General features: G+C 25.7%; 5 protein-coding genes across 5 annotated transcripts; 1 reads left to right on the top strand and 4 right to left on the bottom strand. All coding sequences in view use genetic code 12, as the record gives it.

Moving 5' to 3' along the window:
- Positions 1–295: 295 nt before the first annotated feature.
- On the bottom strand, positions 296–958 carry KGF55_005254 (uncharacterized protein; the record flags this gene model as incomplete). Its single annotated transcript, XM_051760247.1, has 1 exon — positions 296–958. The coding sequence occupies one exon, from the start codon at positions 956–958 to the stop codon at positions 296–298; it is 663 nt and encodes a 220-aa protein (XP_051612066.1).
- An 860-nt stretch (positions 959–1,818) lies between these two features.
- KGF55_005253 (uncharacterized protein) lies at positions 1,819–3,018 on the bottom strand (the record flags this gene model as incomplete). Its single annotated transcript, XM_051760246.1, has 1 exon — positions 1,819–3,018. The coding sequence occupies one exon, from the start codon at positions 3,016–3,018 to the stop codon at positions 1,819–1,821; it is 1,200 nt and encodes a 399-aa protein (XP_051612065.1).
- A 1,772-nt stretch (positions 3,019–4,790) lies between these two features.
- KGF55_005252 (ubiquitin-protein ligase) lies at positions 4,791–7,295 on the top strand (the record flags this gene model as incomplete). The annotated part of the gene is made up of 1 exon (XM_051760245.1): positions 4,791–7,295. The coding sequence occupies one exon, from the start codon at positions 4,791–4,793 to the stop codon at positions 7,293–7,295; it is 2,505 nt and encodes an 834-aa protein (XP_051612064.1).
- A 250-nt stretch (positions 7,296–7,545) lies between these two features.
- On the bottom strand, positions 7,546–7,863 carry KGF55_005251 (uncharacterized protein; the record flags this gene model as incomplete). The annotated part of the gene is made up of 1 exon (XM_051760244.1): positions 7,546–7,863. One exon carries the CDS (start codon positions 7,861–7,863, stop codon positions 7,546–7,548), a length of 318 nt encoding a protein of 105 aa, XP_051612063.1.
- Positions 7,864–9,003: 1,140 nt separating this feature from the next.
- On the bottom strand, positions 9,004–11,403 carry KGF55_005250 (uncharacterized protein; the record flags this gene model as incomplete). Its single annotated transcript, XM_051760243.1, has 1 exon — positions 9,004–11,403. The coding sequence occupies one exon, from the start codon at positions 11,401–11,403 to the stop codon at positions 9,004–9,006; it is 2,400 nt and encodes a 799-aa protein (XP_051612062.1).
- Positions 11,404–12,506: the final 1,103 nt, after the last annotated feature.

The raw sequence follows: 12,506 nt of genomic DNA, 5'->3' as shown, positions 1-12,506 counted from the left end.
TTTGTATATGACTAACTAATTGAACTTTATCTCAAATTGATAAATATCTTGTTAAAATGGTTTTTGATAATTGTATGTATAGAATGTAATGATACATTACTTGATAATTCTACTTATAAATTTAAATTGGGGAAAATATGCAGGCGGTTATTTAATAATTGAGGTACGGATGTCATAATGTATCTAGAACATAAAGACACATCAGCCTCACGTTTTCATCCTGAATTGAAGAATTACAAAAGTCACATTCAAAAGCAAAGAGCTAAACGTGTCTCTCATTACATGTCTATAAATTCTATAAACCAAACATGTATCTAATTAAATTAAATTGAGTAATAATTAATATCACCATATCAACAACAAATAAAACAAAATCATATAACTCTAAAGGAATGGGGAGATATCTATTTGGTAATTTCGAAATGAACAATTGGAACTTCAATTGGTCATTCTCCAGTAAATATTTTATTGGATCATAAGTCTTTCCAAAAAATTCATAATCAATTCTTAAATATAAATCTAATTCATTTGGATTTTCCTTCTCTTCACTCTTATATAAATTTGTAGTAACTAGATATTCTTCATTTAATTTAAAATCATAAGGCAATGTAGCCGGCCAACATAATTTTATATTTAATAAATCATTATTTTGAAAAATTGAATTGTTATAATTATTAATTTTAACAAGTAAAGTTTTTTGAATTGGAATTTTAGTATTATAATTTAATGATATTACATTTTTATTTCTATTTATTGACTTATCAATTGTATTTATTGGGAAATTTTGTATAATTGATAATGTTGAATTATATTCTTCTATTTGTATTGTTTCATGATTTTTAGGAATTGATTTTAAAATTGGTATATTATAATAATTTGGAATTTTTATTAAAATTGTCTCTGTGTTAGCTAAACATATTGAAAATATATAAAATAGTATGATTAATAGTGTCTTCATTCACAGAATTAGTGAGCATGAAAAAATGGAATTTGATTGCAAAATTTGTATGATGTTTTGTATTTTATTTGGTTTAGAGAATTCAAAAAAAATTATTATTTGATTTCTCGTATAATCTTATTGTTGAATGGAAGGACCTCCATTTTTCTTTGGAACAGCTGATGCAACGACATAATGTTGAACAGTTGATGGTTCCATCAAGTTCAAATCGAGTAATCGTTGAACTTCTGATTCAAGAAATTGTTGTGCAGTTGCAGAATATTTTGAATTGAATTGTTACCTGTTGCTCAACGTGAAAGCAATAGATCTTTACCTAAATATTCTGCATCTGCACAACAATTTATTTCAAGTTTTACACAACTTTATTCAAAATTTCGTGTCATAAATTACATTGCTAGTGTTATATGGTTGATATCTTGTTAAAATATTTGCAATATCATTCTACTTATATAATAAAAAGTTGGACTGATATATTTTTTGCATATATTTTATCAAGGTGTCAACCGGATTACATTCACAATGTAATTGGCGAATGATGATGAAAGGTCAAATGATTAGAGTCGCAGAACCAGTGATCAAAAGTATATTTTGACCCACTGCTTCTGCCACGTTTGCAATTTACTTTGTGAATTCATGTTCAAAAAGATGAAGTATAGTACAGATTTACTAAAGTGTTTATTAGGTGACTTAATTTTAATCATATACGTAGAAATATTCATTCAGCATGTATAAAGCTATCTATAAAGTCTCTATTTTAGAACACACATCTATACAAAATCATGAAATTCTTCAAAATTAGTTGATCAAAAGACTCTAACCAAATAGGTAGTCAAATAAATCAGTATATACCTTAAAAAAATCTATACATGTTGAGTTTCATTCCAACCATCAATAAATTTAATTTTAAAATCTAAATTTGGATTTTCTTCTTTACATTGATTTTGAATAAATAAAATTTTCATCAATAAAATGGAATTAGGATTATAATACATATGAGAAATAAATCTATAATTTATAATTTGAATATAAATCTTGGTAATTGATGATTTGGAATTTTTAATACAATTTGTAAAATTTTCTTGTGAACAATGTAATTTCCAATTTATTAATGATAAATTTCGTAGGTTAGGTAAATGATCTGGTGAAACTAATAACTTGTTCAAAATATTATCATTTAATGTCCTCTTGGGAATTGGATCATCATTACTTATTGGTGAATTATCAAATTTTATAGTTAAGTTTTCCAAAGTATTTAAATTAAATCCATTATTGTTGTTATCATTAAATGCTAAAAAATCAGAATATCTTTCTGAAAATAAAAGATGATTAAAATTTTGAGATAATTCAACTTTTAAATCCTTTAAAGAATTATTATAATTAAAATATGATAATTGAAATGGATATGACCAATCACAATCTTTTAAAGCTAACTTTTCCAACATTAATACAGGATAAACAATTGAATTTGAATCCCAATTTAATTCATAACAATTTAATGATAAAGTATTCAACATTTTAAAATTACTTAAATGTTCAATATTAAATACTTTTTTAATCGGTCGTGAATGACCATATCTATCTTGCAATGGTATATCTCTTGATTGATTCGGATCATAATATAAATCCAAGCTAGTGATTCTATCATTTGATCTATATTTTAACCAACCACTTGAATTTTTAGTATTATATATAATTTTTCTTAATTTCAGAAAATTCCAAAAAAAATCTTCAAATATATCTAAATTCCAATCACCATTCAGATAACTATCTATTATTCTTATTTGAGTAGTTGTATGTTTAAAAGTTTTTATAAGTTTTGAATTATCATCAGGATTTATTAAATGTGACCAAGATATTTTTATTTTGTAGAAAATCTTATTGAACCAAAATGATCTATATGTTTTATTTAATGTTGATAGTTTGATAAAATTTTGGACATCGAGTTGATTTGATATTAAATTGATTATATCTAGTGGTAAAGATATTAATGTTAGATTTGATTCCAGATCGAAAATAGGTGAGTATTGATCATTTAGACCATTGGGTGTATCTATACTCATATAAATAGTCTATCTTGCTTTATTGTAAGGAAATCAATTATTACCATGTCGTGAGTGGGGGTTTAGTACAATGTACTAATGAGAATGATTGACTGCTGGTGTATGTGAATTATTCAGAAATGATTATTGATTACCAAAAGATACGTGATCTTAAATTTTCGTAATCTCTTAAGGGGGTTTTTAAGTAAGAAAATTAAATACCCCTTAACCCACATTTTTTAAAAAGGGAGAAAAAATTATCATTAAAAATTGCCAACAAATTTTATTAAGATAGACTATCGTTTTTTTACAACCAAAACAAACTTACTTCATTAGTGTATCTATAACCAGAACATATTTCTAGACCAACACATTATTTATCAAATGATATAGGTTAAGAGTTTGTGATCATTACTGTACCTAAGTTTTCACTAAATTTCCAATCAAAAATTTAAGGATAATGAATTTTTAATCATTCGACCCAATAAAAAAAGTTTAATCAACAATGATAAATTATCTGAATTTAACTTCAATCATAATAAATAATATAAGAAATGATATAATAGCTAATTTTGTAACAAATATACCATTAATTTTAATATTAAATCCAGAATCATTTGATCCACCATTTACAAATGGATTTGATGAATATTTAAAATTATCAACAAATTCAATCAACGCAAACAATACTTTGATAGTTTTTATAAATATATTATTTGCTACATTAGATATAATTTATAGTATAATTAGATTATGTTTTAGTGCATTATTTATTGGATTATTATTTTCAATTATTATATTTTGTTCTATTTGGTTTATTGTAACTATAACAAGAAGATGGAAATTAATTACTATGATTATTAGAAATAATGAATTTGAAGGAATTTGGTAGGACTTATTTATATGAATGGAGAATATTATAAACTCGTTTTAAAACGTAAAAAAATTTCAGCTCAATGAGGTCAGGTGTCGATTTCAATCAGGTTGAAAGTTTCATCAAAAGTCAAGGCTAATATCAATTCAATATGATTTCAGAATTATACTACCGACTCCTTGAATATTGTATTCATTACATATGCATAAACAATATCACCATCAGATCAAGTGAACATGAACAATTTGTCCTTTTATTTGATCTTGTGACACTTTAATTTAATGTTAAGTTGCAATTGGTAGTGAAGCTTCGCTTAAATTTTACTTCAATTCGATGTACTTTTCAACATTAATGTGAAATAAATTATATAGCAACTAATAACTAAATAAATGATACCGTGTTTAAACCTGAATCTATTCTTTAGATCTATAGGGTGTCTTCTGTGTGCTAATCTTTATGTAATTTTATACTGTTGTTATCGTATCTTTTATATTGTAAGTATTGGTGAACCCTAATTACGTAATACATTATCTACCTAATTATTAATAATAAGATTTAAAACATATCAAATTAGTTTTCTATATTTTTTAGCAACCATTGATAAATTCAAATCTACAATCAAACTCATTCAAAAATTGTTATTATTCAATATTTAACTAGGTTTATTATACGGTTGTCATAAACTGAACTAATAGTCTAATTTTTTATGTGGTTAAGATTATAGATCATTAATAATCAAATATCTTTTAAAAAAAAGTAATTTATCATTTGATTTTTATACATACAAAATTTTTTGCCACCAACACAGTTTCGTATCTAAGTTCATTAGTTAATACTTTGTTCATCGTTCACATTATGCAAATTAGTTTTGTTTCAAATAAGGTTTAAAAATCTTTGAATCAATAAGTTTCATGTCAAGATGAATAATGATAATTTTAACTCCGACAATAATGAATCAAATCGACAAAATTCATCAAGAACTCAAAGAAGATTAAGAAGACAACAACTAAGAGAACAAAGCATATTTCCAAGAATTCTTAATTATCAAGAAAGTCAAGAACAAGCATCATTATCAAATAATAATGAAAGTGAAACTAGAGAAGTAACGCCACTTTCACGTTTAATAAGACGATCAACATCTCCTTCAAGTCCTATAAACCAAACAACTTCATTTGATGAAACAGGACCAAATTCATTATTATTAGAACCACCACCTCCTCCTTATACAGATGCAGATATTCCTGAATCAAGACCATATGTAAATACTTTAAGAAGAGGACCAAGAAGTAATATATTTACACCATTTCGTGATACTCGTTATACACGTTCATCCACTCAATCAGCTCAAGCAAATAATCCCAATATCTCAGATAATAACACCAATAGTAATGCTTCAAGGACCAATAATGCTTCAAGGACCAACAATACTTCACGTACAAATAATACTTCACGTACCAATAATACTTCACGTACCAATAATACTTCACGTACGAATAATACTTCACGTACCAATAATACATCAAATAATGCTTCAAGGACCAACAACACGTCAAATGGAGAAGTAGATTTACATGAAAGAGCAATAGTAATAACAGTAAATTATTTATTTTCAGATGAAAATAGACCAAATAATCCAAATAGATCAGGATCATTAGTTTTATCATTACCAAATAATTCAAATAATAGAGATCCAAATGCAATTCAAGAATTTATTAGAATTGCAACTTCAATGGCTTATCAATTAGTTATTCAAGGTTTAAATAATATGAATCAACAAAAAGGAATTACATTAAATAAATTTAAATCGTTTGAAAAAATTATGAAATTAAGTCAATTAAATTTTAATAATAATGATGATACAAGTGGTGAAGAAGTACCAGATTCTTCTAAAATTTGTCCTATTTGTTTTGAAGAATTTTTATTTTTAGAAAATGAATTAGGTAAAGATGATTTGAAAACGGAACTGTTAACAAATGAAAATGACAATTTAAGTGAAGAAGATGATGAAAATGAAAGTGCAATGGATGATGAAAGTTTTATTACAAGTAAAAGAAGAAGATTAGTTGATAAAACATCAAGATTATTTAGAAGATTTTCAAGATCAAGAACTGAAAATGTAAATAGAGAAGAACTTGTTAGAAATCAAGATAGTCTTAACAACAACAATGAACAAGATGTTTCAACGACACACCAAGATGGTAATGATAATGAACCAACTACAACAACTAATGATCCAAATACAAATAATGAACCTAATAATGCACAAACATCATATCAATCAACTCAAAACGAACAACAACAACAACAACAACAACAACCAATATATTTAATTGATTTTAAAGAACCATTTCAACATATCCCCATCAAGATGCCATGTAATCATATTTTTGGTCAAGATTGTTTATGTGAATGGCTTAAATCAAATTCAACATGTCCATTATGTAGATTTTCAGTTGCAGAACCTATAAATACAAGTGGTGGTGATAACACTACTGGAAGAAATATTAATCCACCTAATATTAATAGTGAAAATCTAAATAATGTTACTCCAAGATATCAAAGAATTAATGGACAAAATTTTACATTTTATACTATTTCAAATAATATGATTAATTCTCAAGGTGATAATAATAATAATAATGGTAATGATTCTACAAATTCAAATAATAATACAAACAACAACAACAATACTCAAACGAATCAGTCTAATCAATCTACAAGTCAAATTAATGTTACAAATCAATTAGCAAATTTATTAAGACCTGCATTAATGGGATTAAATGGTGTTGGAGGAAGAGAAGGAGATAATAATAGATCATCTAATAATAATTCAAATCAAAATAATTTATCTACTCCACCACCTATTCCTGGAACATTTATGAATAGATCAAATACAACAGGACTGATTTTAACAATTCATAATGATAATTCTTCGAATAATAATAGTAATAGTAATCAATTTTTACCTGGAAATAATCATAATCATAATCATACTCATAATCATAATCATACATCATCTATAAATTCTTCAAATAATGATTCAACAAATGTTATACCTGGATATTCTGATATTTTAAATTATATAAGACATGGATTTTCAAGATCAATGAATCCTTCAAATAATAATGACAACACAACTACTGATAATGATCAAACTTCAACAGATAATCAAAATGAAACTACTATTCATCAATCCTCATCTATTACCAATGTTAATGAAAATAATGATAATACCACAAGAAGAAGATCAATGTTAAATAATTTATTTCCTATTGGAATAAGTAGTAGACGTACTTCAAATGGAGTTGAAACTACAACAACTGAAAATAATAATTTATTTGAAAATAATCAGCAACAAAGAGAACTTTATCAAGAAGAAGATGATGGACCAGAAATTGGTAGTTTATTTGATGAAGTAATTTAAAAGATTAAATCTCTACATATAGCTAAATAAATAATTACAAATGAATTAAGAAAGTATTAAATATTAAATATTATTATTAATTAGAACTATATATAGAAGAAACTTATCAAAAGCTCTCTTTAATTGAAAATCTATAAACTAAACCATTAAAACTAGTAAAAAAATCAATTATGATCCCAAATTTTTTAAAATTATTATTAGTATGAAGCAAAAACAGTTAATATTGTAAAAGTATGAAGTAATGTAGTAGTTAAAATAAATCTGCAAATTCTGCAATATGAGGATGAACTAAATCAACATATCTTAATTCATTAAATTGATAAGCATTATCTGGATTATTATTTTCATTTTTAATATGTTGTAGATCTAATTGATGTTTATTTTGAAACATTTCAGGTGTATTAATTTGATTATTAAAATCATTTTTAAAATAATTAAATCCAAAATCTTTTGATCTTTGTTGATTTTGTTGTTGTTGATAAAATATTGAAGATTGAGATAAGGCTCTTCTAAATGTTGGAGCTTTAACAATTGATAAGTTTTGTCTTTTAATTGTATTGATCATCATTCTTGGTCGTATAAATATTAGTTGATGTTTGTTGTAATGTAATTATGACTAAGTTTAGTAAAACGATTGAATTTTGATTATTAATATTGATTGATTGAGTTGATACTTCTTAATCAGATTCAAATAACCAAATTTAAAGGAAAATTTGATGGATTATATATGCTCAACATGAAATGATTTACTGTTAGTTATCGTATACGTTTAAAATTTATTTGCAACTTGTTTTTAATTTTGTTACTCATAATAATTTACCCCTCCCTTTTAAAACTCAGTCAAAAAACAAGTGTCATAATTTTACTCCTCTTTCAATAATTTAATAATGCGACAAGTAGAAGTATACGACGGGAGTTTAATCATAACATCGACCTAAAAAAGGGCTGTGGTATCGTTGTGGATATCTATTTTTACCCTAAGACCAACAGAAATTTTTAAGTGTCCCAAAAAAAAAAAAAAAAAATAATAATAAAAGGAGGGGAGTAACAATGTGTAATACCTATATTATTAACAACTTATACGATACTAGAGTTATGGTTAATGAACAACAAATTAATGGTAGAGTCTCTAATTATTGCTCCTATGCCTCCTTTCCATTATTTTTTTCATCTTTTTAAAAATCATTCGATGATGATATATCAAAATCAGCAAGGATTTGACCAGCATTATCAGACCGTATAGATCACGTGAATCTTCACAGCCTTATCCTATAATCAGATTTGAAAAAATAATAATATGTCAAACACATAATTATAAAAGCTTACGGGTAAATGGAGCATCAGATTTTGAAAAATGGATTTATAGAATCGTTTAATTTAAGCTTACGTTGAATAGACTTTTCTCAGATGAGTTTGTTTACAATTTGGACTATTTTTGAAAAGGGGGGTTTTTAAACTTTTCAACAATTTTTCATCATTACTTAAGCTTAAGGGGGGTAAAATAAAGTGAAACACTCACCAAAAATAAGAAGTAACGCAATACTATTAAATAATAAATATTACAGCCTTGTATTTATCCTTGGATACGTCCTTACATCTCATTATCTTATATTTACGGTTTTTTGAAACTCAACTCAACAGTTTCCTATTCAAATGTTTCGTTACAATCAAACAGTAGCATAAGTTTATATTAACTATTAACCACTTACTATTGTAATTTATTTAAAATTCTTTTACCATAAGGTGTATTTTTAATTTGTGGTAAAAAAGGTAACAATAAATCATTTAATTTTTTAAATTGATTTAAATTTGCAAAATTTAAACAAGTTTGTAAAACATAATTTCCATAAGAATCTTTTAATATAAAATTTAAATCTAATTTATTTAATTTTAAAATTTCATTTATTATTATATTTTGATTTTGATTTGTTGTGTTTGCTGTAGAATTTGAAGTTGTATTTGAAGTTGTTGTAGTTGTTGTTTTTAATGATTTTTCAATTACATTTGAACTAAATTTATGAGTTGATACTTTAACTAAATTTAATTTTATATATTCAATGATTTTATTTATACTTGATTGTAATTCTTTATTAATTGAATCATCATTATCATTATCATTATTATTATCATTATTATTATCATCTAAAATATATTGAATAACATAATTTCCATAAGGATCATAAATTAAAATTTCAACATTTTTAGAAATTTCTTTAAATAAATTTATTTTTTGTTTTAATGAAGCAAAATCTAATGATTTTTGTATAACACAACATCCATGACGATGACAACTTATTAAAATAATATTTTTTAGTAGTATATCATATATAAATTGATTTTGATGTGATGTAAATTTAATTAAACATTTTTGTATTACATGATTTCCATTTATATTATTACTTAATTCTTTTACATATGGTTTTAAAGCAGATATCACTAAATCAATTTCTTCATCTGTGGTACAACAATCTATTAATTTTTGTAAAGTTCTTGTACCATGAGAATTTATTGAAATATTATAAAATTCATTTTTTGTAATTTCAATTAATTTTAATTTTTGCAGTATAGTTAAATAATTTATTAATTTTTGAATTAAATAATTTCCAAATGGATCAATCATTAAATCAATTAATTTATTTTGAATTTCATTAAAAATTAAATTTGCAACTTGATTTTTACTTTCCTTAGGATTATTATTATCTATTAATTCTTCCTTATTCTGTTCATTTAAATTTTCTGCTTCTTCTAATTCCTTTTGTAAAAATCTACATCCATGTTGATCTATACATAAATTTAAAATAGATCCTTTAAAATCAATTGCTTTATGATTAAAATATTTACTTGCATCTTCTCCTCTTTTTTGATAATATGATCGATTTTGATGATGGCCATTATTATTATTATAATGATGATTGCCATTATAATTTCTATAATTTTTTCTATTATTATGATTTCCATTAGGATAAAATGTATTAAGATTGTTATTGTTATTGTTTAAAAAATTATTGAGTTGATGAGGATGTGATTGTTGAAAATGTTTATGTCCATTAAAATTAGTGTTATGTCTTTGATTGAATCCATTTGAAGTGTTTTGTGGATTTTGGAAGTTCTGTCTATTATTATTGTTCCACATTGATTCCCCATTCATAGGTGGTTGAAAAGTCGAAGGATTAGGAGGTAAGGGTCCTACATTTATATCAAAATTATGATAATCAATGGGACTTTGACGATGATTTAAATGTGGAGGTGGAGGTGGTCCATAGTTAAACGGCATAATTGGAGGTGGTGGAGCACCTGGATGACCAATTGGACTTGGTGGGAATGGATTGAATTGATGAGGATGCATATGTGGAGGTGGAAAATTTAATTTTTGTTCTTTTACCTGTTCTGTTTTTGTAGTTTCTGATAGACCATTTAGATTTGTGCTGAAAGAATTCAGATTAGATTGTGCTCCTTCTTTTGTTTCTTCTAGTTCATGAGCCGGTTCTGTGAGTGGAATATTGGATCTTTTTTCTTGTTCTAATTTCAAAAATGGTGTTGAAGATGGTCCAAATTCATTTCCTATCATTCCATTATAGTATGTCTGTGAATTTGAATTGTTCCAATTCAAAGATGATGGAAGGTTGGTACTATTATTCTCGTTCAATGGATGTACGTTAAATGGTTTTTGATTAGGAAAAGGTGGAGGAGGAAAGTGGTAAGGTTGTTGAGGTAAAGCAGGTTTTATTGATTGTGAATTTGAATAACTCTTGAAAGATGAAGAAGTATCACTTGTATTTTCAGATTTTGGTTCCAAATTATCCGAACTTGAAGTTGTTTTCAAATCATTTAAATCATCATCTTCTTCTTCATCTAAATGCAAATTACTTATCGCCCCAACAATATCTATTTCTTTTTCAGGTGTCGTTTCTGTTTCATTCAATAATTCTTGATTTTTATCATTGTTTGAATCTGATTCGTGATCCAGTATCGTTGTCGAATTATTTCTTATATGATTGTTGAAAAATGATGACCCACCAATCAGTGCGCTCCTTATATTACTATATGAACTTGAATTGGTTTTATTATTCAGACTAGAAATACCCGAGATTGATACTGACCTTGACATGTGTTTTAATTTTATGATATCGTTTGACTTATTTTTGTTGAATTCAAATATAGAAGTAGGAAGTAAATGAATGGATTATATATATACAGAATGATGCAAACAATGACTAGGGTGGTTGATGAAGTTTGTCATATAAGTGATTGGCTCAATCTTAGTTTCAATTATGAGTTGAAATTGTGAATATTGACTAACTAAGTAGATTGTGTTGCAAATCTTAAATTCAAATATTCAAAACTTAAATTATTAAGTTGGAAAAAAAAAGAATATTTGAAAATATAAATCTAGTTTTCACAAAATCAAACAACAACAACTTGTGATATGTATATAGAGTTGTTGATCATTTGAGCCAAAACATCATGGAGTGGATCATTCTATCTGAGAACAATTGATTAATTCACATGTATCATCATTCAGTTTCTCAAAAAAAAGAGTATAGCGATTTAAATAAAATAAAAGATCTCAAATCTGTATCTACTTTGGAGAATTTTAAACTTAAACTAAGATTCGCAGCTGTGATTGATGAATTATGCGTATAAAAAAGCTTCGGCTGGGTATTATAGCTCTCTGATAACTCTTGTACAGCGAATTGTATGAATTGAATTGCAGTAGCTCGACATCCAGATACCTCCTGCACTCAATGTCCTTTTTTTTGATTAGACAATGAATGATTGCTCAAATTCCATTTATATAAGGTCTTCACATTAGGCTCTTATAGGGTTTAAGCTGTAAACTTGGACCTGATCATGATTTAGTCCTTAGATTTCATCAAAAGTTAATTTTAGTTGATTATGAATCTCGTAAATATGAACAAAATACGAGAGATAATTTCTTATATACAGAACGAGCTGAGTTTGGTAGCTTTTTTATCTCGGTGGTTAAATTTATTTATTGATTTATTATAATTTCATCTACCAATCCCATTAGTTATCAGAAAGTCTTAAATCTTGAAATCATATCTGTATATTTCAATTGATAGCTATTCAAATTTAGCTTACTACAACAACAAAGGATTGAATCCCCCTGCCCTTTTATAATCACATTTCATTGGCTTGACATTATTCAACAACATATCCACCAGTTCATCAAATAAAGCCTGACTTCAA

The sequence above is a fragment of the Candida pseudojiufengensis genome (genome assembly GCF_024610245.1).
Source record: "Candida pseudojiufengensis strain CBS 10847 chromosome Unknown scaffold26, whole genome shotgun sequence".
NCBI classification, from domain to species: Eukaryota; Fungi; Ascomycota; class Pichiomycetes; order Serinales; family Debaryomycetaceae; genus Lodderomyces; species Lodderomyces pseudojiufengensis.
This window is presented reverse-complemented; position numbering and strand designations above follow the sequence as displayed.